The sequence below is a fragment of the Vanacampus margaritifer genome, chromosome 3 (genome assembly GCF_051991255.1).
Source record: "Vanacampus margaritifer isolate UIUO_Vmar chromosome 3, RoL_Vmar_1.0, whole genome shotgun sequence".
Classification (NCBI taxonomy): Eukaryota; Metazoa; Chordata; class Actinopteri; order Syngnathiformes; family Syngnathidae; genus Vanacampus; species Vanacampus margaritifer.
Window position 1 is genome coordinate 17582914 of NC_135434.1, and position 24804 is coordinate 17607717.

Consider the following 24804-nt stretch of genomic DNA (forward strand, 5'->3'; position numbering starts at 1 on the left):
CTAATGTCATTTCCATTCATTTCAATGGGAAAAGATGATTTGAGATACACATGCTTTGAGTTAGAGCAATAAATGAAACCCGTATTTGAAGGCACCACTGTACCCCGTAGTTAAGCGTGGCAGACGTCCTGCAAAAAAAAAAGTTTTCATGCCGAGAAGAGTGTTAAACATCTATTTCTGTACAATGTCTACCCAAAATGAGCTCTTTTTTTTTGATACAGCACTCGCATTGGAGCTCACTAGCTTGTGCATGTGTACCTAATAAAGTGTCCAGTTAGTGTAAAATTATTACCAACGTCTGTTCAGTTCTCAACCTACTTAGGACCGTTTGCACCTGAGACCCCCCCCCCCCCCCCAACACACATTAATCTTCATATGAGAAGCATGTGTATGTTTCATATCTGCATGCAGGCTCACACATGTCGTCAATGTTCACCCTGACCGCTACTTATCACACTTTAACCACCGCAGTAATCAGAGTGTGTGAAGGCCCTCACATCCGAGCGATTTTAGGTTTTCACGGGCTCTGTCAACAGAGTGATGAATGGTCATAAGCGGGAATACTTTGCTTGTGATGTCATAGCCGCAACCTTCATTGGCTCTCCCTCCTGCCGCACCTCGTCTCCTTCCGTCTTCCCTTCAGTCCCACTTTCATAACAATTGTGAAGAAAACACTCACTTCGTTTCTGTCAAGGGCCCTTTTCTTCCCCTTCTCAGTTCAAGCTGGCTGCCTGTTGACAGTGTGTCTCATAGGAGTTCTGCTCAGGATATTTTTCATATCATGGAAAAACTAGGCTGTTGTCTTTTCAGTGTTCCCAGAATGCCTCGGAGCAGCTGCTTTTCTCATTTGCACATTATTCTCTCCATGTCCCATCCCTTATACACTTCCTCCTTACATGCCTTAAACCTCTATTTAAGTAACTCCACAGCCTTCTGCGGAGAGAGCAAATCATGTCTACAGTATTTCCACTGCTGGATTTTGTGACTGATTTAAGCCGAATCGTTGACCTCTGCTCCTTTCTAATCGCACGGGGCGCATCCCATCCTGGTGGGGGTCTCTCCCTCTTGCCCAGCCTGCAAATCCGCTCCTTTGGGAGCAGCCCATTAGGAGCTAGTTAATTTCTGATAAGCCAAGAGAATTTGCTGTGGGCCATTTTATTTCCACGTATGCGCATTTTCTCATTCCGCTGTATGTCTGCACATCGCGCGCTTGGTGAAAAAAAAAAAAGGTGTGTGAATTTTGGGAGTGTGTGCATGCACAGAAATAGAGGTATGTTTTTGGAACCTCGCACGTTTATTTATGTATATGAATGTATGTGCAATTGTATATGTGTCTCAGTGACCCCTACTTTGACCTTTTTCCCCAGTCACCGCTTGGATCTTAAATTATTCATGTGTGTGTGTTCTTGTGGGAAGGGGTGTGTGTGTGTGTGTGTTTCCGTGGTTCCAGTAATCAGCCTCCTGCTCCCAGCCCCAACACCTGTTCTCCAATTAACATGCAGCGCGCAGGGGCCCGCTCACGTCCACTGCCCATGATGCTTTCCATCCTTTTCTTCCTCGCTTCCCCGTGTTTTCGCCTTCTCCCAACCCCGCTTCTTATCTCCTGCACCCCAACATGCTCTTACATACCACTTCACCCTCCATTACCTAACTCCCTTTCTTTTTTCCATTGAGTAAGCATCTCAGTAAACACCCCTCCCTCCTCCGCTGGCATGTCTAATTTTGCCATAATTAGGCAGTGTCATTCGGACACCTACCCAAGCACAAGGTAGTTTGCAATTCCCCAAATGGCCCTAACCCCCACTTTTCTAATCTCCTTTCCATATTGTTTCAGTTTTCCCTCTCCCCCTTCTCCTGCTGCCGCCTCACCTCCCGCCCCCTTCTCTCCCTAATCCCGAGTTGAGTGAAAGGAGAAAGAGATCACAGCTGATCCATAAGGAGGGCTGAAAGGATGGATGGAGGGTGGAGGGAAGAGGGCACAAAGAGATGACTCTCATGTTGTTCAAGGGAGAAGATGATTTAATAGGCCGCTGCCTGCTGTGTCTAATAGTTTTACAATTGTCTAACCTAAACTCGGCCTAACTCTTCTTTGCGCTTCTCGGCTCGGTGTGACGTCTCTGTTTGGAGAGCAGCACTTAGCTTTGACTGATAGACAGTGTTGCTCAGTGATTGGTCCGACAGCTGATCGATAATCAGATAGATAGATTGACTCCTTGGGGCACATCACCATAAATCCTTGCTAACACTTCTTTCACTCTGTGTGTTCGAAAAAATAATCATGCTTCATCTTTTTTTTTTTTAATTGACTGCAAGGTTTGGGCTCCTTATGTAAGAGACTGCACAGTGGACAAAGAAACAGAACAGATGCTTGTTAAATGCCTGATTCTATTGCATAGCCTATATAATACGAGACGATCATAGATTATTTCAAAACTTGAAAAATGTACATAAATCACCAAGGGAAATTGGAAGAATCCCTCTCAGATCTGTTGGAGAGTATAACAAAAGGATATTGGTTGAGCAGGTGTGCAAAAATACATTGTTAATTAAAACACCTTTTAGTTTTATTTACATTAATATTATGTATGTACTAGTCTAAACATGGCATTCTGATTAATATCGCATTTGTGGAATGTGAGCGAAGCAGCAAAATCCACCTGTTTTTATCCATCGGATGGGGCGGCCATTTTGCCAGTTGCTGCAAAATGACATCACAGTTGCTCAGGTAACGACTAAAACCAATCACAGCTCAATTTTTTTCTGTTTGGTCATGTGACATTCAAGTTTGGTCATTTCCTGAGCCTGTGATGTCGTTTTCAACCAACAGCAAGGGGCAAAATGGCCGCCCCCTGACATGGATTAAAAACGTGGATTTTGGTGCTTAACTAATATTCCACAAACCCAATATTAATCAGAATGTCGTGTTAAGACTAGTGGGGCTGCATAGAACATATTATTATCGTAAATAAACTTTTGCGGTTGACTTCCCCTTTAAATGACAGCAGTTTTTTGTGTGGCAAGCGGACTTAGAATATTTGACTATATTGGACCACACTTTCTTGCAAAAGAGCTCCCAAAAAGTCTGATATTGCGTTTTTTTTTTTTTTTGTACGCAGCCCGATTAAGACCCCCAATTCAAACTGATTCTGGTCAGGACTTAATTGGCTGGCTTTTGACCATTGAAAAGTCTTATTCTGGTGTAGTCATTAATTTGTTGTTTTGAATGCTTGTGGTGAAATTCATCTTCATCTTTCGCGAGCTGACATCTGAATGTTCAGGGCCAAAAGTGACCGGTATTTGGAAGTGTTCATGTCATAATCCCTTTCACTTCAACGAAAGTCCCAGTTGCAGCTAAACATAAATCTTCCTTCGATTTTTCTTCCAAAGAAAAACATCTCGCCTCGTCTACGATTTGCCAAAATCCTAAGGTCTCCTAAAAGCATTTGCAGGGCAATAAAACAAAAGCTAAACTTTTGACTACAATTCTAAAAGATATGCTTGGCATGAAACCAACACTTAGTCGTCACAGAAGGAAGCATAGTAGCACAATAGCAAGAACCAGTGCTTCGTTCAAGATGGATGAAGACCAGTTGCTTTTGGCACGGAACCTTCAGATGATTGATAGAAAGGTTGATAGTGAAAGTTTTACTTCCTCATAATTTTTATCATGAAAAAGATGCCCCCAGCAGTAAAAAGTATCATGCTGATATTTTTCGATCATCCATTGAAAGGTTGCTTGGAATTAACCCGCTAAGATTTTTTTAATGGTAGCATTATTGGTGTGATGACCTCTGAGCTAGAAGTTATATTGCTTGTGAGCCCAAGCTGACCTTTGCATTTATGACTGCCCCGGTGGCTTTACAATGGAGACAAGCAGATGTCAGTATTAGTATTAGTAAGAAAGGACTGTGTGCTTTGGATCGGAGAGGTCAGCATTCACTGGCTGCTTTTATATTGGGCTAAGAAGCGGAGATCAATAGTTGGTCATAAGGAGTGTGTGCAGGGATCCATTGCGAGGCAGCGGCCTTGTGCTGTGGGGGTGGGAGGGTGATCAATGGCAAGCACTATCTCACTAATTGATCGTGTTTCTAAGAGCGGTCTTTTTTAACAAGCCGGCACTCCGAGAAAAGAAGAATAATCAATAGGAATTTTCCAATGCTGTCAATATTGTTGTATCCTCCCCCAGACTCAAAACAAGCTCACCAAAGCTCATGTAAGGTCAGCAAATTTCTAAGTCTACATTTTAATAGTGAGAAAAATGGTATACAACAGGGGTTGATTTTTGGAGGGATATTTGTGCTTGTTTAAGGTTTTTGCTTTCCTCGTTGAGCAGTCATTGTGTGTGTCATGGTTTGACTTCAGATGCTGGACTGCGAGTGGAATCCATTAGTCTTAATCTTGCCTTGTGGCTTGTATTGATCCATTTGTTGTCTTCTAGTTCTAGTTATGTACACGCAACACCATGTGTGTTTCCAACTAGTCCAGCTCTATTTTTCTACACCATTCATCTCTTTGACAAAATACCCAAGTGGAATGTTTATTAATGCTGATATTGTTTGTAAAATCATGGGTATGCGGTCATAATCTAAACGTAAATCTCTTTGGTTGGTGCGGTAAATCTGTAGCCAACATTTCTTTGAATGGATTAACACTGTCTGGGTAGTTTGACAAAAAACTATTCAGATATCACTTATTGTTATATGTAAATGTGTGGCGGTGTCTCGGAGACCATCTGTTTCAATGGTCGTGGCTCCACCTGCTTGAGCACGGCCGACTTAAGCCCATTTAAAAAACAAACTATGCGTGATGAAGGGCGTTGCTTCTGAACCCGGCTGTTTTCTCAGCAGCCATGATGGCGTACCCCTGGGCTCGGAACAGTGGGGGACACGGCTTTCTGAACGCTCGCTTGCTTCCATGTCAAAGGAAAATACAATCATTCTTTGGGAAAGAACATTAAACTTTCATCCAAAGAATAAATGTAGCAACAGTTTTGGACTGTGTCGGAGGTCACATTCCTCCCATTTCCCAGATGTAAACTGATGTGCTACAATGTCCTGTGAGGTCGTCATAGTACAAGCACGCCAAAGCTGAATGTGTGAGACAACAATTTCATTGTAAGGGATTGCTTGTCCTGTAGTCACTTTAACATGTTCTCGTAGCTCTTCCTACTGCAATCTCTGTGGTAACTTCCAATTTAGAGAGACAGCGAAATAGAACTTTGGAAGATGAACACCATACAAAACATTATTTTAATCGCATGATTCTGTTCTAGAGTCAACTGTCTAGGTGATGTACAGTAAATTTAACATTATTAGCAGCCACACAAGTATACAAATCAATCATTATTGGTATCAATACCAGGTCTTATTTCAATGTATCAGTACTCAGCCACCCTTTTGTGGCTGTTTTACGATCAGGAACTAGAGCTTAGCAGAATGGAAAACTGACCTTAATTTCATGCAATTTTAAGGAAAAAATTCAATTGTTGTCTTTAAAATTATCTGTCATTTTGGGAAATTTTATGTATCAAAAGTACAGGGTGTTTCATCTCAATATGTCACTTTACAAAATCTCGCTAACTGGAAAACATAGCAAAATATAATTGATTTAGTTGAAAAAGTAAAATTGCCAGTTTTTTTTTTGTTGCTGCGGTGGTTTTTGTCAGACCTTTTTTACATCCCAATCAAGGTTTCAGCTTTTTGTGTAAAATGCCATCTCCACCAATCTGCCTCTTATTAAAATGTATTTTACTAGGAAATAGAAAGCGTTTCAACATCAGTGGATGATCTGAAGACTCGGATAACTGAGACCTAGATAACCAACAATCCCGATATGCATGTTCGAGTCTGGCAAGAAATGGAATTCGGAATTGGGTTTGCATATTGAACATTTGTGAAAAGTTTCATAAAATTTGATTCTTGGATTTTTGTGTTCAAATGTTTGCTGCATAAACTTATGATAATTAATTTTCCAGAAAAAAGTTTGGTCTTCATATCATCAACAGCTATTGAGATTAGGGGTGTAAAAATTACTGCAGTCATTTTGAGTTAATTTAAAGTTTTTTTAACGCCACAATTTTTTTAACACGCGATTAATGACTGCCCCTTACTTGGACAGCCTGTACTGGGGGAATTCCAGTCGCAACGCAGCAGACACGTCCACGTCAAAATTTTGCAGTAATAAATTTAATAATAATGCATATATTTGTGAAGACTGGGGTCAAGTTGTTTTATACAACTTTAAAAATGTGCAGAATTTCACTATTTACTTCATGTTAAAGATTAGTTCGCTCTTAGTATGAAAAGGAAAATGCACTGAGCGGTCACCAACGTCTTACAAATGCAATTATGCCATCTAGTGGCAATTAAATGACCTCAACACAAATCAATATTACACTATTTTTACAGTAGAGTACATCTCATTAGTTTTACCTCAATTTTATGAATTATTATGAAATTACTGTATAGATGTCTAAAAGATGCAGACATATTTCTAATAGTTTAACATTTTTTCCCACTTATGTTAACAAGAGTATGAAAACTTTGAGAAAATATATTTTATTTTTACATTATTCATGTATTGTATTTGTACATTTAGAACAGATATAAAATTTGCGATTAATCGTGAGTTAACTATTGAAGTCATGCGATTAACTACAATTCAAAAATGTTAATTGCCTGACACCCCTAATTGAGATATAAGTTACATATATAGTGACATATTGAGACGAAGCACCTTGTACTAGTGGTAAGATGACATAATTTGTGCTGAGGAAACAAGTAGCGACCAATCATGGTTCAGTTTGCTGACCAAACCCAGAAAACTGGTGAGCTGTGACTGGTCGTTACCTATTTTCTCAGCACAGGTGATGTCATCTTCAGTCGACAGCAAGTTTAAAAAACATGTTTTAAGTTATTTTACATGAAAAATAATGAAATCATTGAGTTATTTCTGGACAAAATATTAACTTTTTAATACTGAAAATGGCACAATGAGTCAAGTATCCCTTTAATGATAGCAGTCAGCACAACTGGCTTCACTATACAGTCTGATGTCTCGCAAGAAGACGAGTCATCTTTTTTTCATTGATTTTACATACACCTTATTTTTCCTCCGCAGTTATTCCATCCTAGTACTAAAACACACTAATAAAACACGCCAAGTTAAGTGAAAATGTAATGTAAGACTTTAATAGTAATTAACTGCAAGACTACAGTCAATGTACATTTCCATTTTCCTTTTATGAATATGAGCTTTTTACAACGGAACAAGTTTTTGCTGACACTTCAGATTCACATCCAATTGAAGTTACAGCTGCTGCGAAAGAGCAAATATGTTTTCAAATATCATGCCCCTTGTTACAGTTTTTTTGTAACGGCACCATAAACAATCAAGAGATACATACTCTGTTGAATTTATGTCTGTTGTATATTTGGCATCTCAGCTATTCATTGTATTACTCACAGGAGAATTTAAAAATAGTTCATGGAAAAAGTATTTTTACCTCCACTATGGAGGTCTTGTTTTCCCCATCATTAGTGTGTGTGTGTTTATCTGCTGGTCGGATTACATAAAAACTGCTGCGCTGATTTTCACCAAACATGGTGTGCAGTATCTGGCAAGAATCGAGAAAAAAAGTCCATTACATTTGAACGGAACTTGTTGTTCAGTCGGTTTGTAGTCATACAGTATCTTTCTAATTATGTCTGAGTATTTTATACTTGGCTTACAATGTTGGTAGCAGAACACAAAAACACATATCAATTTCTATGCACATATAAAGTCAGGTCCACTGGTCCCTCCGGTCCACTGTCACGGTCTCTCCCTGGTGGTCGAACCATGGACACTCTCTTCACACCCCCTGTCAGTAAGTCCATCAGACAAGGGTTGGTGAGTGGGGTGGGGGTGTTGGGGCAGGAAGGGGGGGGGGTTCAGCCTGGCGACAGGGCCCTGAGGCTCCAGTGCACACCACCTCGCTCGCGCAGGCTGGACCACTGAGCAGCTGGCACAGGACCATGGGATGCCTCCTCCCTGGGGGCGATGCAAAGGGAAGAAGGAGACAAAGACAGACAGGGAGAGACCATGCATGGTCCACAAAAATCACTTTTTTTTTGACAGGTACTGTCTGAGAGCCTCGGTCAGAGTCAGACTGCTAACAGTGTACGGACCTTTATGTCAAGCTCAAGAGTGTGTTAGACTTGATATAAGTACAGAAAATAATGTGATTCGGATTGTTTTTGTAGTGGTTCAGTAAATGTAGCTGCAATGAGGAAACCATCAAAACAAGAAACTCCGTGGCTGTAGTTGTGTCACGCTTGCATGCATATGCCCAGACTGGACACTACACACGCACATGCCCGATCAAATTTTTTTTACAGGCTGTTTTACCATTTACAATGAAAAAAATATGATGCTGCTTTGGAAAAATTCCACTTTGAGATCCTCTCCAAAACACGGCATGTTATCACCTACATTCAAAAGAAAACTGTAATTGATGCTGTGCAGAGATGGCAAAACTATTCGGACTGTGTACACAAGTAGATGTGCAAATAGTTGTTTGAGAAAAACTCTGGTAAAAGTACAGACTCAACACTTAAAAAGAAAAAAAAGAGTACAGATTCTGAAATGTAGTGCTTTTGTACAAAATTCAAAAGTTCACACATTTGATAGTGAATTCTATACAGTGATGCCGCGTAACAATTAATCTAATACAATACCTATTTCAGTCATGTAATCAGACTACAGTTACTCTTTTAATAACAAACTAAATTAAATATATAAATATATATTAAATAAATTAAACAGCACGCATTTCTTGTGGCGGCGTGGCTCAGTGGTAGAGTGGTCGGCGCCCATCTGTGAGGTTGTGGGTTCGATCCTCTCCCTGGTGACCATGTCAAAGTGTCCTTGGGCAAGGCACTGAACCCCGATTTGCTCCCAGCGGACGTGGCAGCAGCCGACTACTGGTGTCTGAATGGGTGAATGAGAGGCTATGTGAAGCGCTTTGGGCACTACAGCTAAAAAAATCACTATATAAATAGCAGTCCATTCTATTCTCGGCCACGGTGCCTCCCTCATGCATGTATTATATTGTAAAACTACTAGTTAATGAATAACAAAATACAGGAGGACACTACAATACTCACTAAAGTCACTAAGCTAGTAATTATACATTATAGAACACATAAGAAATGGAAAATAACTTGTATTTCAACTTAGTTACTTTAAAAAGCAAGCAATCAATAAAGTAACTAAGTTAGTTTTTCACGTTTACTGAGGCAACACTGATATAATAATACCCATTTTGATAACCTGACAACTTGAAACTTGAAAACAATGTAAATGATTTTCCTCTTTTTATTAACACAGATAGTGCTCATACTGAAAGAAAATAATAATATCATGTTTTGTATGTTGTTTTTTTAAATTAAGAACTAGTTAGCATTGCCTCGACTTTTATATTAAACAAAAAAAAAAGCAAAACATGCACTCATAGTTTTGCTGAACTGAAAAACTACACTTACTTGTATGTTTTTATACATTATACAGAGAATTTTGATGAACACTCCAACCTGGTGTTTTTTTGACTGGCACAAGACACAACACATTTGCCACAAGTCATTCTTGTGTCCAAAAAAATTAAATAATTGTCTTGAATGAGGCCATGAATGAGGAATATGTTACTCTCCAAATCTGTTGCTCCCTGGTTAATGTTCCTTAATTTTAATTTTAATTTTAATTTTTATTTTTTGCACTGTGCTGTTGAGTTAGAAAAAGCAATGAGTGCTTTTACAAATAAAGGAGTAGAAAGTACAAATTTTTCATTTCCAAATGTAGGGAGTAAAAGTAAAAAGTTGCTAAGAAAATAAATTCTAACTCACCTAAAGAACAGATGCCTGTAAAATGTAATTGAATACTGTTAAAATGAAAACAATTTTTGGAACTTCCCACCACTGATATTGTGCAAATATATATATTCCATGAATGAAGTGGAGCTTCCAGAGTTGCTTGAGCTGTGTTGAGATTAACTAGGAGGGAGAGGGGTTCTGTGAGGATCAGAAAAGGGCAGATTAGTGATTTTAGAGGGCACTTCAGATTGCCAGCAAGTGAGCGTGCGTGTGTATGTGACTTTCCTTTCTGTGGGTTTGACTTTCAAGCTAAATTCTCAGCATCTCCATTTATTTTGTAAGCAGCTTGTGACATACATGTAGCGTAATCAGGCTCGTGTGTGTGTTTTGCCAAGTCATAGGCCAGTTAACAGTGATATTATTGAAACAAGAACAGTTTTCTTTAGTTTGACACAAGTCTTGTTGGAGTGTGTGTGTGTGTGCGTGCGCGCGCGTGCGACGGAGCCTGGTCATCCTCCTGTGCAAAGGTCTTAAATTTCACTAATGACTTAACAATGCCCCCTGGTGCTACGCAGACCCGGCAAGCCTCCCAAGTTTGTTTGTTTGTCTGTTTCGCTGCAATCTGGACAGACTAAATCTCTCAGGAGTTGGATTTCACATTTAAAGAAAACATTCAGGAATGCTAATATTTGCACTTTAATTTAAAAAAAAAAAAACAGTTTTATCTTCAGGATTCCTGTTGGCCAGAAAGGATTGCTCAAAAACAAAACCATAAAATAAAAAATATATACTGAAATCACTGAACACTTATTTTTTATTGACTGATTACAAGAGCTGTGAAACATTTTTTTTAAATCAAATTAATCACATTTTAGAACTTTGATTAATCATGATTAATCAATTACACTGACTTTTTATCAACATTTTTTGTCCGCAAAATTTGGAATGCATCGGTTATGTGTTAATTCTTTCTACATTTAATGTTATGTGGACGTCTTCAGCATTTTTTGATCCACTGCACAATCTCATCTTCCTCTTTTCCTAATCAGTTACTTGCATAATTTAAAATGGGGAAAAAATGACCCCAATATTATGAAATAAACAAATGTTCTCAATATTATACGCAAACATTTATTAAATGTTTTACTTTAAAGCATGTAGTTATGTTTATTGCTCAAACTCAACCATCCACTGTCAAGATAAAGGATTATCTGCAGTCATAATTAATAGTGTGATTAATCTGCGTTAATACATGATTAATGTGATCATTTTTTGTGATTAATAATTGAGTTAACGCTTTAACTTTGACAGCCCCACAATTGTATTGTTAGCTCTAAAGATTTTTTTAGCTTATGAATTGTTTGCGTTTAATTCATAAAATAAAATATAAAACAAAATATTCCTAATAACCTATAACTAATCAAAGGCATAACTTTAATTCAGATGTTAATTCATATGATAAAACAGAAAATATTAAAGAGAATTGTAGAACCAACTTAAGACTAAAAAGAAAATTGTTGACCAATTTAACTGAATTGCCTCAAATGGTAACACACACTTGATTGAAGTTAATCATTAATATATTAATTTTGGATTGACTTAATTTAATCGGGTGATACTTGAAGTAATTAAATTCAGTTGGTCAACAATTCTCTTTTTACAGTGTAGTTCCCATTTTTGTGTTTGTTCTAAAGTGTGTATTCAAAGTCTACTGGGACTTTGACTTTAGTGACTGAGATCTATTTGGTTGCAGATTACATCATGCTGCCATTTTTTGGGGGGACAGAATGCAGCAAATAAGCCTAAAATGATTATTGGTGCGCTCTAATGGTCTGTCTTGTGTTTCATCATTCACGCAGCAGATGTTGTGTAACCCTCCTCAAGGAGGAGAAGCAAAATAGGAGTCCGGATTTAACTCTTTCAATGTCACAATAAACTTTTGGGCGTGTGCATGTGTTGGTAGCGGCCCTGATGAATCTGTCAGCGCTGAGGGCAGGGGGGCATGTGACTGCTGACAGGCTCCCAGCAGGCATGCTGTGAGCCCCAAAAGTTGGCGTGCCCCCCCAGCAACACCCAGCAGGCTCGACCGGCGCTCGACTCCTCTTTTCCTCTCGTGGTCCCGGCCTGCGCACATTTGTTGCGTATTAGCCACAGACAGTAAATTACAGCACCTTGGACCTCTGAACGATTCCATTCCCGTCTCTTCACACGTTCCTCTACCTCCCTGCAGGACCATTATCCAGCACAGCTCCTCACAGTGTGTCTACCTCCACATCTTTCCTCTCATTTTGATCTGTTTTCCTCTCCTCTGTCTGTCAAACTCATCCTGGCTTTTTAGACGCTTTCAACCCTGTCAGATTTCTCTCCCCTGTCTGTCTGTCTTCTTCCTCATCCTCCACTCTTCTATTGTGTCACGCTACACGGCATTCCCTCCCTCACACGTCTCCCCCCTTTACTTTCTTACAAGCAGGTCCCTGTTGTGGAGACTTCACAGGTTTACCCCCCCCCCCCCCCCCCCCTACGCCGCCCCCTTCTCTGGCTTTCAGGAAACAGATGTTGTTTGTCAGATCTTATCATTACTGGCTAATTAAGAAGACATCTCCTCTTCTGTCGCTTCTCTTCTCTCTCCTCTCTCCTCTCACTTGGCGGCATTCATCCCAGATCCACGCATCCTCTGTGAGAAATGTTTGGGTCAAGCTTTGATTTACACATGGTAGCAGTGAAACTGATTAGTGGCTGATTGATACTGGAAAAAGCCCGATCAGTCTTAGCGTATTGCACGTGACCTTCTGGCATGTTCAAATCTGTTCAGCTGTAAAGGAGGCCTCATGTCACCATTTGACAGTTATGAGAGTATATTTTGAATGCTTGTCCCTCAGGAGGAAGCAAACATTCTGGGAGAGGTCAGCCCACTGATGGGACTTCTATTCCCTGTCCTGGTTGTGAATTCATCTTCTCCAGACTTGGAATATTTTTTTCATATCCATCTATTTGGCAGGCTGACCGCTGTCCCATGTGGTGGCACTCTTTAGGTTAAGCTTGGGAGACTTCAGATTGAATTCAAGTCAAATTAAAAAAGCACGTAAGACCACAAAGTAACTTGATGAAACACCCAAGTTCCTCTTGTTTACTCACGCTCTCTTCTTGCAGTCTTCTTTTCCTCTCTGCTACACATGAAACTTTTACAACACCACTAAGCTCTATAAATCAGGACGAGAGCTCTAAAATGTTCGCTTTTGTCACAGTTCTCAAGTTTAGAGGTGGGTCGGACAATTCGAGGGGTGACCCGGAGCTTCGAGAATGCCGAAGTCGTTTAGCTCGCTGACCTTTGATTTTGAAAACAAAACCGGCAAAATTCCCAACATAAATGTTTTATCAGGAAGTATGGCTACCACATACACACCTCACCAAGAATCAAGAATTGTGAAAATAAACCACAATGGACGCTCAAGAAATAATTATTTAAAAAAGACATAAAATTCAGGGTATAAAGGGTTTTACGCTTGAAGGGGGTGGATTTTTCAGCATATCAATAATTGGGAAGTGAGAACGTATGGCAGGAATGGACATCATGTCACACATTTTGAGCAGATATTAGGTCACAAAAAATGGCGGTGGACGATAAATTAAGTAAGTCACATGTTAGTTTTGCACATTTTTACTAAAATAAAAACTTGGAAACGTTTGGATGGAAACCTCCTTCATGATCCCTTTTGTTGACAGTCTGCTGAGTTTCTTGTGGCTAGAGATGGGAAAACCAGGTCAAGAAAGTAAAAACCCTGCCAGAGTTTGGCTTTAGCCACAGGTGCTTCTATGACCTCGTTTACCTGCCGGTTGATTACAAGGACCTGTAGCTAAAGCCAAACTTTGGCAGATTTGTTACTTTCTGGACTTGGATTTTCCATCTCTGCTTGTGGCAGAGAGATCCTCTTATATGACGTCGTCTCCTCTCGTCTCAATATTTGCAAAATAATAACAAATGGAAAATGGCACATTTTCTGTTCTATTTTGTGCATTTCATAAAATTAGCTTAAACATTTCTAACCATTTGATATGGTCTTAATTATATGGAAAAAGTTGTGAAATATAATGAAAGAAGATCTATCTAGTTGGTGGCATGGCTCAGTGGTAGAGTGATTGTCTCGCAACACAGAGGTTGTGGGTTCGATCCCCCGTCGTTGTGACTATGTTGAGGTGTCCTTAAACAAGATACTGAACCCACTTGCTCCTGATGCTCTCCCATCAGTAGGTGAATGTCAGTGTGAAGCACTTTGAGGGCATTAGCAGTTGTAAAAGCGCTATACAAGTGAAAGACCATTTATTACACAGGTGTATCATTGTTATCAAAATAAAATAAACGGTTAAGTAATTATAGACACTTAAAAATGCAATGAAGTGTACTATTTTTTGTGGTTAAAAAAAGCAATTTCCAAGAATTTCAAACAACAGGTTTAAAACATAGATCTTGTATTTTAATACAAAAAAGATTGCATTTAATATTTCTCAGTCTCATTTCCCCACTCTAAAAATAGTTGGGTCAAAAATAACCCAATTTGGGTAAAAAATGGACCAATCCCTTACTTGGGTTAAGTTGATCCAAGTGTTTTGTACAAATGAATGCTTCTTCTTCTTCTTTTTTTTTTCAGCATCTCAACAAGTTGGGTTAAATTGACCCATGTGTTGTATATCACTTTTCAACCCAACTGTTCATAGAGTGCAGTATTTTTTTTTCCTCATAGATTTTTACGACTGATGCCACTGTCGTGCATGGGTGATCAATAGTTTACACAGTCCTCAGTTCAAACCTGCGTGGGTCCAAACATGCAAATTTGGTTAACTGGAGCCTCAAAATTGTCCCATAGGTGTGAATTAGAGTCTACATATGTACAAGAGCCTTGGTAATTTGTTCAGGGAAACCTGCCTTCAATAGCTCAAGATGCTGTTGACATGTTGGCACTTTCAAGCATTAACGGTCTTGTCCAAGTCAATACAACACACATTTTATTTTGTTCAGAACTCTCAAATGAGCAAAGAGAAAAACACAACAAGGAGTCAGTTTGGCTGTGAGAAGCTGATGCCAGTGATATGGCTGTATGTTTAAAGAGGGGAGGTGTGTGTGTGTGCGTGTGTGTTTTTTGGGGTGGGAGACTGGAAGGCTGGTGTGAAAGGTCCTGTAGTGGTATGCGACAGAGGGTGTATCAGTTCATTGAGGGTTTTCTGTGCCCCATTAGCAGTGTCAAAGGTCATGTGCCCCGGGTGTTAACCCTGGTGACCAGTCTAGCTTCCAGTCTGCCAGGGGACTCAGGTCCAGGGGTATTTATTACCGATCCCCCTCCGCCCCCTCAAACATAGCTCTCCCCACAGAGGAAAACAAAACATCTCCAACCCTCCCCCTTGGCCGGTGTTGGGCTTGGGCACATGTACTAATTGGATGCATATACATACACTGATGCATGACTAGCCATCTGTAGACTTGTGTCTTTACGTGAAACATATCTTAAAATAATCGCGAAAGTTTTGTTTTTTCAGGAAACACACAAAAAAAGAAACATTTGCATAACGAGGAGATGATTTAGGCAAATAATAAAAATTTTTCCACAAAAAAAATGACAGTCAATTATTTTAAGGGGGTGACGATATCCTCAAGTCAACACGACTTGATCATAATTCTCACCCAAAGCCCTTAGATGCAAAATTAATTTCCCACAACGTTGCTGTGTAATTGACATTAATGTGTCATAAATTGTGTGTACATTTATTGCTTGGTCTTATATATCTTTCAGGCGATCACACACGTGCATGAGGTCTATGCGGCCTTTGCTCATGTGTGACACAGGCATGATGCATACGTGCATACTTGTGGGCCTGCTGTATGACTTAGTGCTCCCAGTGTGTGAGTGTGTCAGAGGAAGGCCCTCAGCATGTCAGTATGTTTTAATGCTTCACATCTGGTTTCCTAATTCCCCCCCCCCCACCATGTCAGGACACTGTTTTGTTTTTTTCTGGGTGGTGTGTAAGTTTGTGTGTGTGTGTGTGTAGGTGGGATGGACATTGAATGAGTGATAGTCCTGGATACAGGACATCAATAAATCTCCATCTCTCTTCCTCAGTCTTTACTATAGTCCTATTTTTCCCCGGTTTCATTTCTTTCTCTTCCTTTACTGTCTATAGACATAGGATGTTGCTAAGCCCCTCAAAAAAGAGACTCATTTTGCTGTAAAACGAGCAAGCCATGGTTTTCTTTTTTAATTTAAAATAAGTTACATCAACCTCCAGAAGCCATCACCTCACCATACACTGGCCAACGGCAGAACCGAGGGTGTTTTTGTCACTTTTGGTCAAGTTTTAAATGCATTTGTGTTGTCCATCCATGTTATATTTATCATACCAGCTAGCTAGCGCTAAGCTTACCTAAGAGTTTTTTTCCCCCTTCTCTTTGCACACACACACACACACACACACGCACACACACACACACACACACACACACGCACACACGCACACACACACACACACGCACACACACGCACACACACACGCACACACGCACGCACACACACACACACGCACGCACGCACACACGCACGCACGCACACACACACACACACACGCACACACACACGCACACACACACAAACATGGTCTCCCAGGTGGGGAAGCGAACACACGCCAACCTACACTTTAGGCAAGTGATGGTTCCACTCCGCCACTGGTACTTTAACTTTGCAAGCTCCTTTCATCCTAGGACATCATCAGAGGCCAACAGCGAAGACAAAGGTGCTGTTGATACATTGCCTAGATAAGCTTTATTTACTTACAGGGAGTGTATTAGCTAACAAATTGACTGTTAACCTTTAATACATTTTTTAAAACTCTTTTTGCAAAAAAATCTCTGTAACAAATATTCTTGTGGCTTGTAGAATTAAAAAAATTAAAAAAGTGAGGCCCCAGCTGTCCATTTTAAAATTTCATGTTTTCCTCCGTGAAGCAGGAAGTGACCAGCTAACTAACACAAATATCGTGCTTCATGATTTTGCTCCCACTTTTTCACAGTGAAACCTTGCTGGTGGTCTATACGCTGCACAGTGTTGTTATATATTTCCTTTGAGCCGTGTTAACGTGAGTGGGGATCGCAAGCCAAAGAGCCAAGACCCCAGAAAGGAGTAGAAAAAAGTAAGGCTTCTATAACACCTTTTCATCACATGCCTCAACAGTTGCTGCAACTGGTAAACATTCATTTACAACGAACAAAGAGGGTGATTTCTTTTACGTCCATGTGAAAAGGCAGTTATGTCAACAATCATTAGTGTTGACGAATGCCTATGAAAATTTTGTTGGAGGTCTTGTGATGCTTAGGTGTACCCTTCATTATTAAGCCCATATGTAAAGCATGGTTGGTTGCCATTATGTGCAACAGATGCGCCAATGGACAGAAATGTAAAACGGAGCGTCCCTGAGGAAAGCAGAATAGCAAATTTACATGTAGGCTTCCATAGGGTGATTGTTGTTATTAAGTTGAGCAAGTTGTCACCATTTGGATAGTGACTGCATGCTGCGAGGCCCGTGTTTGGTCTTGGGAACTGAAACAGATGCAGACAAAAGGGGTTAACAGAGATGTAGAAGTGAAGACAGAAAAGAAAAAAAACAGACTCCCTGTGGTTCCAGTGTGGAACGTGATCCCTCGCTTTAAGACTTTTGTCTTTGCTTTGTGTCCACTGGTTTAAGTCCGTCTGTGCAGAGAAGAGATGAAAAAGATGGAACTTGGTTTCATTAGTTACTTTCCTTGTTAATTGATTGTCATTTTTCCTATTGGCTTTCACTTTTTTTCACCGTTTTCTGTGTCATAATGCTACCATAGGTTCTTACAATCTCCTCAAACTAGAAGACTTAGCAGGCTAAAACACATAATAAACATAAACACACTTCTTTTTGAAAATACCCCTTCTCTGAAATCCCCCCATGGCATGAAGATCACTTCCACTTCTTTTGTATGTTCTCCTCTTCATCTTTCTTTGAGGATGGGGAGGTGTGTGGGTGTATTACATTACCAAAACAAAAACAAACAACAGCAATATTAAACTTTTGCAACCACAATAGAGGAGGGGATATAAAAAAACAGAGGGTCCTCGACTTCTTATTAATTATGCAAGATTAGTCTAATTATAATTCAGCAAATGAATGTGTGGCAGAAGGTGCGAGGCGACGGGGCTGGGAGATTTGCATGTTAAGTGGGCAGGGGAAAGCAGCTAATACATGCTAATATATGCGTCAATGTCTCGCTTTAATTTCAGCATTTGCAGCTGTGTGCGTTCGAACTGAGGGGGGTGAAAAGTTGACTCAATGGGTTTTTTGGGAAGGGTTGGGGTGGGGGAAACAAAGGTGGGGGTGTCAATGAATTAGAGTGTGCATGCACGCATGTGAATATGTGTTTGTGTGTGAGGCATCTGGTGTCATACAAACAATGAATGATGAGAAGAAGTCAACAAACAAGGTCAAGGGCCCTCCTAAAGTGTCCAAAAGCGGAGGTTGTAGGTGATCTTTCTATTAGGGACTGAACTGGCCGATATGACAACATGAGTGGCACTCGTTACTTTGGTGAACTTTACTTACTTTTTTCTTTTCCCCGTGGCCCCAATATTTCTTTTTACAATTGACATCACAATTTCCCGTAGGCAGAAATTAGCCGGACTGACAGGATCTCTCATGCTTATGAAAAAGATCAAGCGGCAGACTCACTGTGAACTTAGCACTTAACCCAACCCTAAATCGGATTCCCAATATGTTGTTCTCAAATTGGATGCCTAATCTCTTCGGCATAAATATTAGAGAAGTTCGACACCAGTTTTTATTTGTGTGTGTGTGTGTGTGTGCGTGTTTTTTAGTACTCAACTCACTGTTACCAACACCAAATACCGATACTACTGGTACATAACATTCCACCCGAAAAACAATGACAGTTAATTTTAAAGAAAACCATATTTTCCTTAAAATTATATGAAATTAATGGCAATTTTCTATTCTTCTAATTTCTAGTTCAAGAAGACAGATGATACTTGTATTGGCTACTGTTGTGAGTACCAATGCCTTAAAATAAGGCTGCACTGATACTTATAACTGGTATCAGTACTTGCCCAACCCTGATAAATATTGTCACTCTCTCTCTTTCAACAACAATATTAAATGTGTCCTCTGATGTAACAGCTCAAATGAAGATATATTTAGGCATGAGTGGTATCGGGTCCATCACCGCCTTATTACTACATGCGACGGTGACCAATACCAGTATCAGCCGCTATCTTTTGGCCATTTTATCAATCAGGTATTGACCACTCTCTTGTGACCATCAGGAACTAAAAATTTGAAATTGAAAGCACAGAAAATTGCCAATAATTTCATGCAATTTTCAGGAAAAATACTCAATTGGGATATTCATTGTCATTGTTTTTTGGGGGGCAATTTTATGTTTCAATAGTACGAGTGGTATCAGTTCTTGGTATCAGTGTCTGTGACTTTACAAGAGTTGGAAAAAAGTGGTTTTGAACATCCCTATATATATACTGGATACAAAATTGGAGCTGGAGATATGCAAACCAAGTTGTTCTCACAAGGGAGGAAGTTGGAGAGAGTGATTGAAGAACTATCTGTAAAAGATGACAAAATGAAGGAGAGATTGGAATTTGATGGGTGTGTTCGAAGCTCAGGGGCTAAAGTGAAGTTCCCCCTTCCACTTTCTCTGAAGATGATATTATATTTGCACAGAGCGCAGTGTGGGTGGGGGAAAAACTCTCGACAGCATTGTTGTTAGTTTTATTGGAGCATTAATGGCTGTGTTTTTCATCGGCAAGTTGTTCTGTGGAAGGAATGTACTTCTGAAGGATGTTTTATTTGCCCATTGCTGTTTCAAATCACTTTATTTTGCTTTGGCTCACATCATGTGACTAATTGTACATCGCTGTGAGACTAATGTGTTTTTAACCCAGAATGCCCCCCCCCCCCCTCCCACCACCCCCAACTTAATTCCCCTGCATCTCACCTTGCAAAGCATCTCCTCTTCCTGTGTTTTAGCGCTACAGGATGTGTTCATGTTGTTAGCTTCTCTTTCGCATCGCTGTCTTCGCCTCTCAGCGTGGGGACTTTGGGATTGCGGCAGAGCTGCGTTGCCATGGCAGCGGGCTATGTTGCCGAACTGCGTACACCTGGGATTTGGAGTCTCTGCGTAGTCTCCCCCACGCCTATTTATCCCGTCTTTTTCTCTAGTTTTCTTTGGTGGAGGAGAGGCTATCAGCAGCTTTCCCTACACTTCTGTACAGAATTCCCGCTCAAAATAAAGTCACATACATAATGAAACACATGTACCTGCCAACAAAATTCATGTCCATGCCACTGCCTCGGTCTCCATCACTACCTTCCTCGTTCTCTGTACTTCGTATCGCAGTTCATTCCCATGTGGCGGTTCGAATATGGCATTGTGGGATACGGCGTTCCCTCGGGTCTGCCGGCATACATCACTGTCTGTAGTTTACTTTGAAAAACAACAAAGCTTTTCACTGGACTCTACTTCTTATTCTCATCACTTGATTTTGACTTTAATAGCATTGACTTAACAGACTATAAACTTAACTGCTGGTATTGATGTCAGAGCGATAATCAGCTAGATTTGCATCAACGCCTACGTAAGCCCGCACCCACCACGACTGTCTGTGAAAATAATGAATGTCTCCTTTGACTGTTCAAGTGTTGTTTGTGAGAGCAAAGTAATCATATACTGTACATGATCTTTTTCATGTTATTTCTTACTTGCTGTAGTTCTGCAAACACGTGTCCTTTTATTTACCTCTTCAGGTTCTTCTTGAAGTTTTTTTTGAAATGCAACCAGAACTGTCTGAAGACGGCAGGAAACCCCAGGGACATGCGGAGATTTCAGGTATCAGCAGATGAAAAACAAATGCATGGTTGCCGGATGAGGGGTTATGATGAGCGTATGTGCAGAAATCATCGCTATTCAAAACATGACACTTTAATGATATTTTTTTTTTATTCAGTCCAATTTGTCAAAACATGAATCACAATCAAGAATTTGCAAAAACCTATCATGAGGGAATTAAAATGAAATCAATCAGGATGACTTCCCCAGAAAAAAAAGACAAAAGAAAGTATTTATATGTTTAAGAGAGGCTGCTGGGATGCAGGAAATAGGTTGAGGTGTTTCAGGAAGTTGTCAAGAATTGAGTGATTGGCTCCAGATGGAAGAGGTCACACTCTGTGACCCAGGAAGTGGTCACCGGGGACGCTCCTGCCTCACTTCCATTGCCATCTTTCAGCACCAGCGACCCCCGTCTGGCATTCTGTTTCTCCCGGCTAACCCGGTCCCCTCTGCCGTCTTGCGCGCTCCTCCGTGTTTGCTTTAACTCCTGGGATGTGACACATGCTGAGAAGTTATGAGCCCGCAAAGACTCTCATCTCTGGGTTAAAAGGTGCTCTGTGCTGGACACAAGTCAGCTGCTTGATCGATAATTTACAGTTATTTTTCTTAGAGCGACTCTCCCTTTCCACCACCTAAAGCATGTGTTTTTGTTTTTTTTGCTCTCCTTTTCTTTCCATTGCTTTTTCGCGTGCAAAATTATTACCATGTGTTTAATGTCAAACAGTGATTAGATTTTCTAAAAATGCGTAATCTGAGATCTAAATGAGCATTAGATAGAATAATATAATATTGACCTCCACCCAACCCTACTTGAACTTTCTTTTTTGTGTCCAGATCAAATTAGGCACACAATATATCATGCCCTGATTTAACAGCCAGTAAAAGAGGGAGATTTGCTCCATATGTTTGGTGTCATTGAAGGATCACGCAGAGATGATGAGCCTGCTGCATGCTATATGAATCACACAGTTAGCAGAGGCCATATGGAGACCCAAAACAGGGGTGCATGAATGCAGATATATTATCAAGTTCCCACTGATGTCACATTGCAGACTGAGAAATCATATGGCATCACCTCTGTGCCGAAACAAATTGCTTGACTTGAAACCAGAGATTGTAACTCGCAGCATGCTGTCCAAGTCACGCACAGACACTCATGCTTCATTTCCTCGGTGTCAGGTGGTCCTGTCCAGCACCGTGAGCGTGGACGGCCACGTCCTCGCAGTGTCTGACAACATGTTCGTCCACAACAACTCCAAACACGGTCGGAGGGCTCGCAGACTGGAGCCAGGCGAGTCCGCGGAGAATACTATGGAGTATGGTAAGAACAGACTGTGTTACATTAACGTCTACATCTGCGGTTCTGTCCACAAACATACACTTAAGTTACTCAACTGTCATTCTTAATTATGTAGGAAATAGATTTGTTATGACACTGAGTTTATTCGTTGGACAATTAATATGCTGTTATAATACTTTGATTCATATAATAAATAATAATAATGACGTAATAATAATAATAAAAACAACATTTTTATTTGCAACAGTTTATTTGACAATATCATAATGTAGCCCAGGAATGGTCAACTTAATTGTTGGAGCGGGCCACAATTTCTCAGCAGTATTATTGAGGGGGCACTGTTTTAGATATGGACAAAATACAAGCATATGTGCGAAACATATTTCATTTTTATCATGCATTTCTTAATGTATAAAGGATCCACAATCCAAACACATCAACAAAGGTTATGAAGCAAGCAATAAAATAACCAAACTCATTTTGTGCATTTTTCCCCCCACAAAATCAACTCACTCAGAATTTTAACATTGTTTAGGTACTATGATTGTCCTACATATCATTCCAAATCCACAAAAAATGATTAGGCCTACTCTATAAAACTCGGTTTAAGTGCAACTAAGCCATCTGCCATCTAGTGGTGATACGTAATATTACAACTTATAAACTACACTCGAGCCCTGCATATTCGCAATTTGTCACCCAAGGATTTGCATATTCACAGATGTTTTTCTTTGTTTGGACCCCCCCGACTTCCATTCTTTGTGGAAAATGTATATTGAATGTCCATCTGCGTTTATTGAATTGAATTGATTTGGGGTTTGCCAGATGTCTATTCCTGATGTGGCCTTTTATACAGTGGAGAGCCATATTTGGTAGCTTAAACATGAGTTGAAATGGATGCCTTACTTATAAGGCAGGTGATCCATGTGAAAATTAATTCAAACCTTTTTAATGCACTATTTTATCTGGATTTCAAACTTTGCAGGGACATATTTGTACCTCTTTAACATTGGAAAATACCAACAATTTGATCTCTTTGAAAATGGATGGATGGATGGATAGATGAATGGATGGATGGACATACCATACCATATCATCAGTACCATACCATACCGTACCGTACCGTACCGTACCATACCATACCATACCATACCATACCATACCATACCATACCAATTTAATTATATAGCACATTTTAAGAGGTGCCAAAAGTTGACACCAAAGTGCTGTGTAAGTAATAAAAAAACTAAACAAATAAAAAGCACAGCTGAAAACATATAAAAACGTGCACGGTGTCAAAAATGGCGAGAGGGAAGTCACTCCAGGGTTTTAAAGGCTAAAGAGTAAGAGTGCTTCTATAACTGGACCAATTGTAAACAGGAGATTGGGGCCTGACTTACTTATCCTGATATATGTGGAATGTGGCCATACTACATGTATGCCCATTATTTCCACATTTTATCCCCCAAATGTACGCTTTCACAAAGCAAAACATTATTAGTAATTCCTGTTTTGCCTTTCTTTTCAGCCACCCCTTGTATCAAAGCCATCAGTCCCAGTGAGGGCTGGACTACAGGCGGGGCCATGGTCATTGTCATTGGGGAGAACTTTTTTGATGGACTGCAGGTGGTGTTTGGAAGCATGTTAGTTTGGAGTGAGGTAAGAGTCAACATTTCTCATTGCATTAGAATAGCTGACATTTCACATAGGCCTATACATGCGTTCTACATATATAGTATTCCTCTTTCCCCCAAATTTTTCTGACATAAATTTGTGATTTTCCCACAGCTAATCACGCCACACGCTATCCGTGTCCAGACTCCACCTCGTCACATACCAGGGGTGGTGGAGGTCACATTGTCTTATAAATCGAAACAATTCTGCAAGGGAGCCCCCGGACGCTTCATCTACACAGGTGATCACGCAACAGTATGCGGCTTTTGCCAATTAGAGGTGGTGCTGTTTTTGTTTACAGTTGGAACTTGTGAGAGATTTTCTAAGATAGCTGTCTGTTTTAGCCCTGAATGAGCCAACAATAGACTACGGTTTCCAGCGACTTCAGAAAGTAATTCCACGGCATCCTGGTGACCCAGAAAAAATGGCGAAGGTGGTGACACTCACAGTCCTTCAAGTACTGATAAACAAAAAACACATTTCATTGCACCTTTGAACTGTATTTTCTATATTCTTGGGCAAAATCTGAAATGTGAAAATGCCAAACTACTTGCAGGAAATTCTGCTTAAGAGAGCAGCAGATCTTGTGGAGGCTCTGTATGGGAATCCACACAGTAATCAGGTAAGAGGCAAAAACTTTGGGCCAGTTACTGTGGAAACGACTCGACTTTCAGACATTGGCCAAAATGCAAATGTTAACCACACATACAAATATCTTTCACACATTCCTTGCATTTGGGAGGGTTTGATATTCACTAATTATGTTTCAGAGTATTCACATATCTTGCTTTATAGCACAAAAACCTGAGACACGACCATACTCATGGTGTGTATCTTCTGTAGGATATGCTGCTAAAAAGAGCAGCTGACATTGCGGAGGCCCTCTACAGTGTTCCCCGTCCTCACAGTCAGCTGCAAGCACTGCCCAGCTCACCAGCCCATGGCAGCGTTATGGGTTTGGGTTCCTACCCTTCCCAATTAGGCGTCAGCATCGGCGAGCCAGGACAGAGCAGCCAAGGTGAGTGGATCGGTTTGTAATTTCAGTACAGAAAAAGACT

General features: G+C 40.3%; 1 protein-coding gene across 2 annotated transcripts in view; it reads left to right on the forward strand.

Moving 5' to 3' along the window:
• The window catches only part of ebf2 (EBF transcription factor 2), a 39051-nt gene that overhangs the window by 12029 nt on the left and 2218 nt on the right, over positions 1–24804 (forward strand). For both annotated transcript variants that reach the window (XM_077561241.1, XM_077561242.1), the window contains exons 7-13: positions 20691–20772; positions 21952–22093; positions 23601–23731; positions 23861–23987; positions 24091–24179; positions 24303–24368; positions 24590–24764. In XM_077561241.1, coding sequence (XP_077417367.1) covers positions 20691–20772; positions 21952–22093; positions 23601–23731; positions 23861–23987; positions 24091–24179; positions 24303–24368; positions 24590–24764 — 812 coding nt within the window. The remainder of the gene's footprint in view (positions 1–20690; positions 20773–21951; positions 22094–23600; positions 23732–23860; positions 23988–24090; positions 24180–24302; positions 24369–24589; positions 24765–24804) is intronic.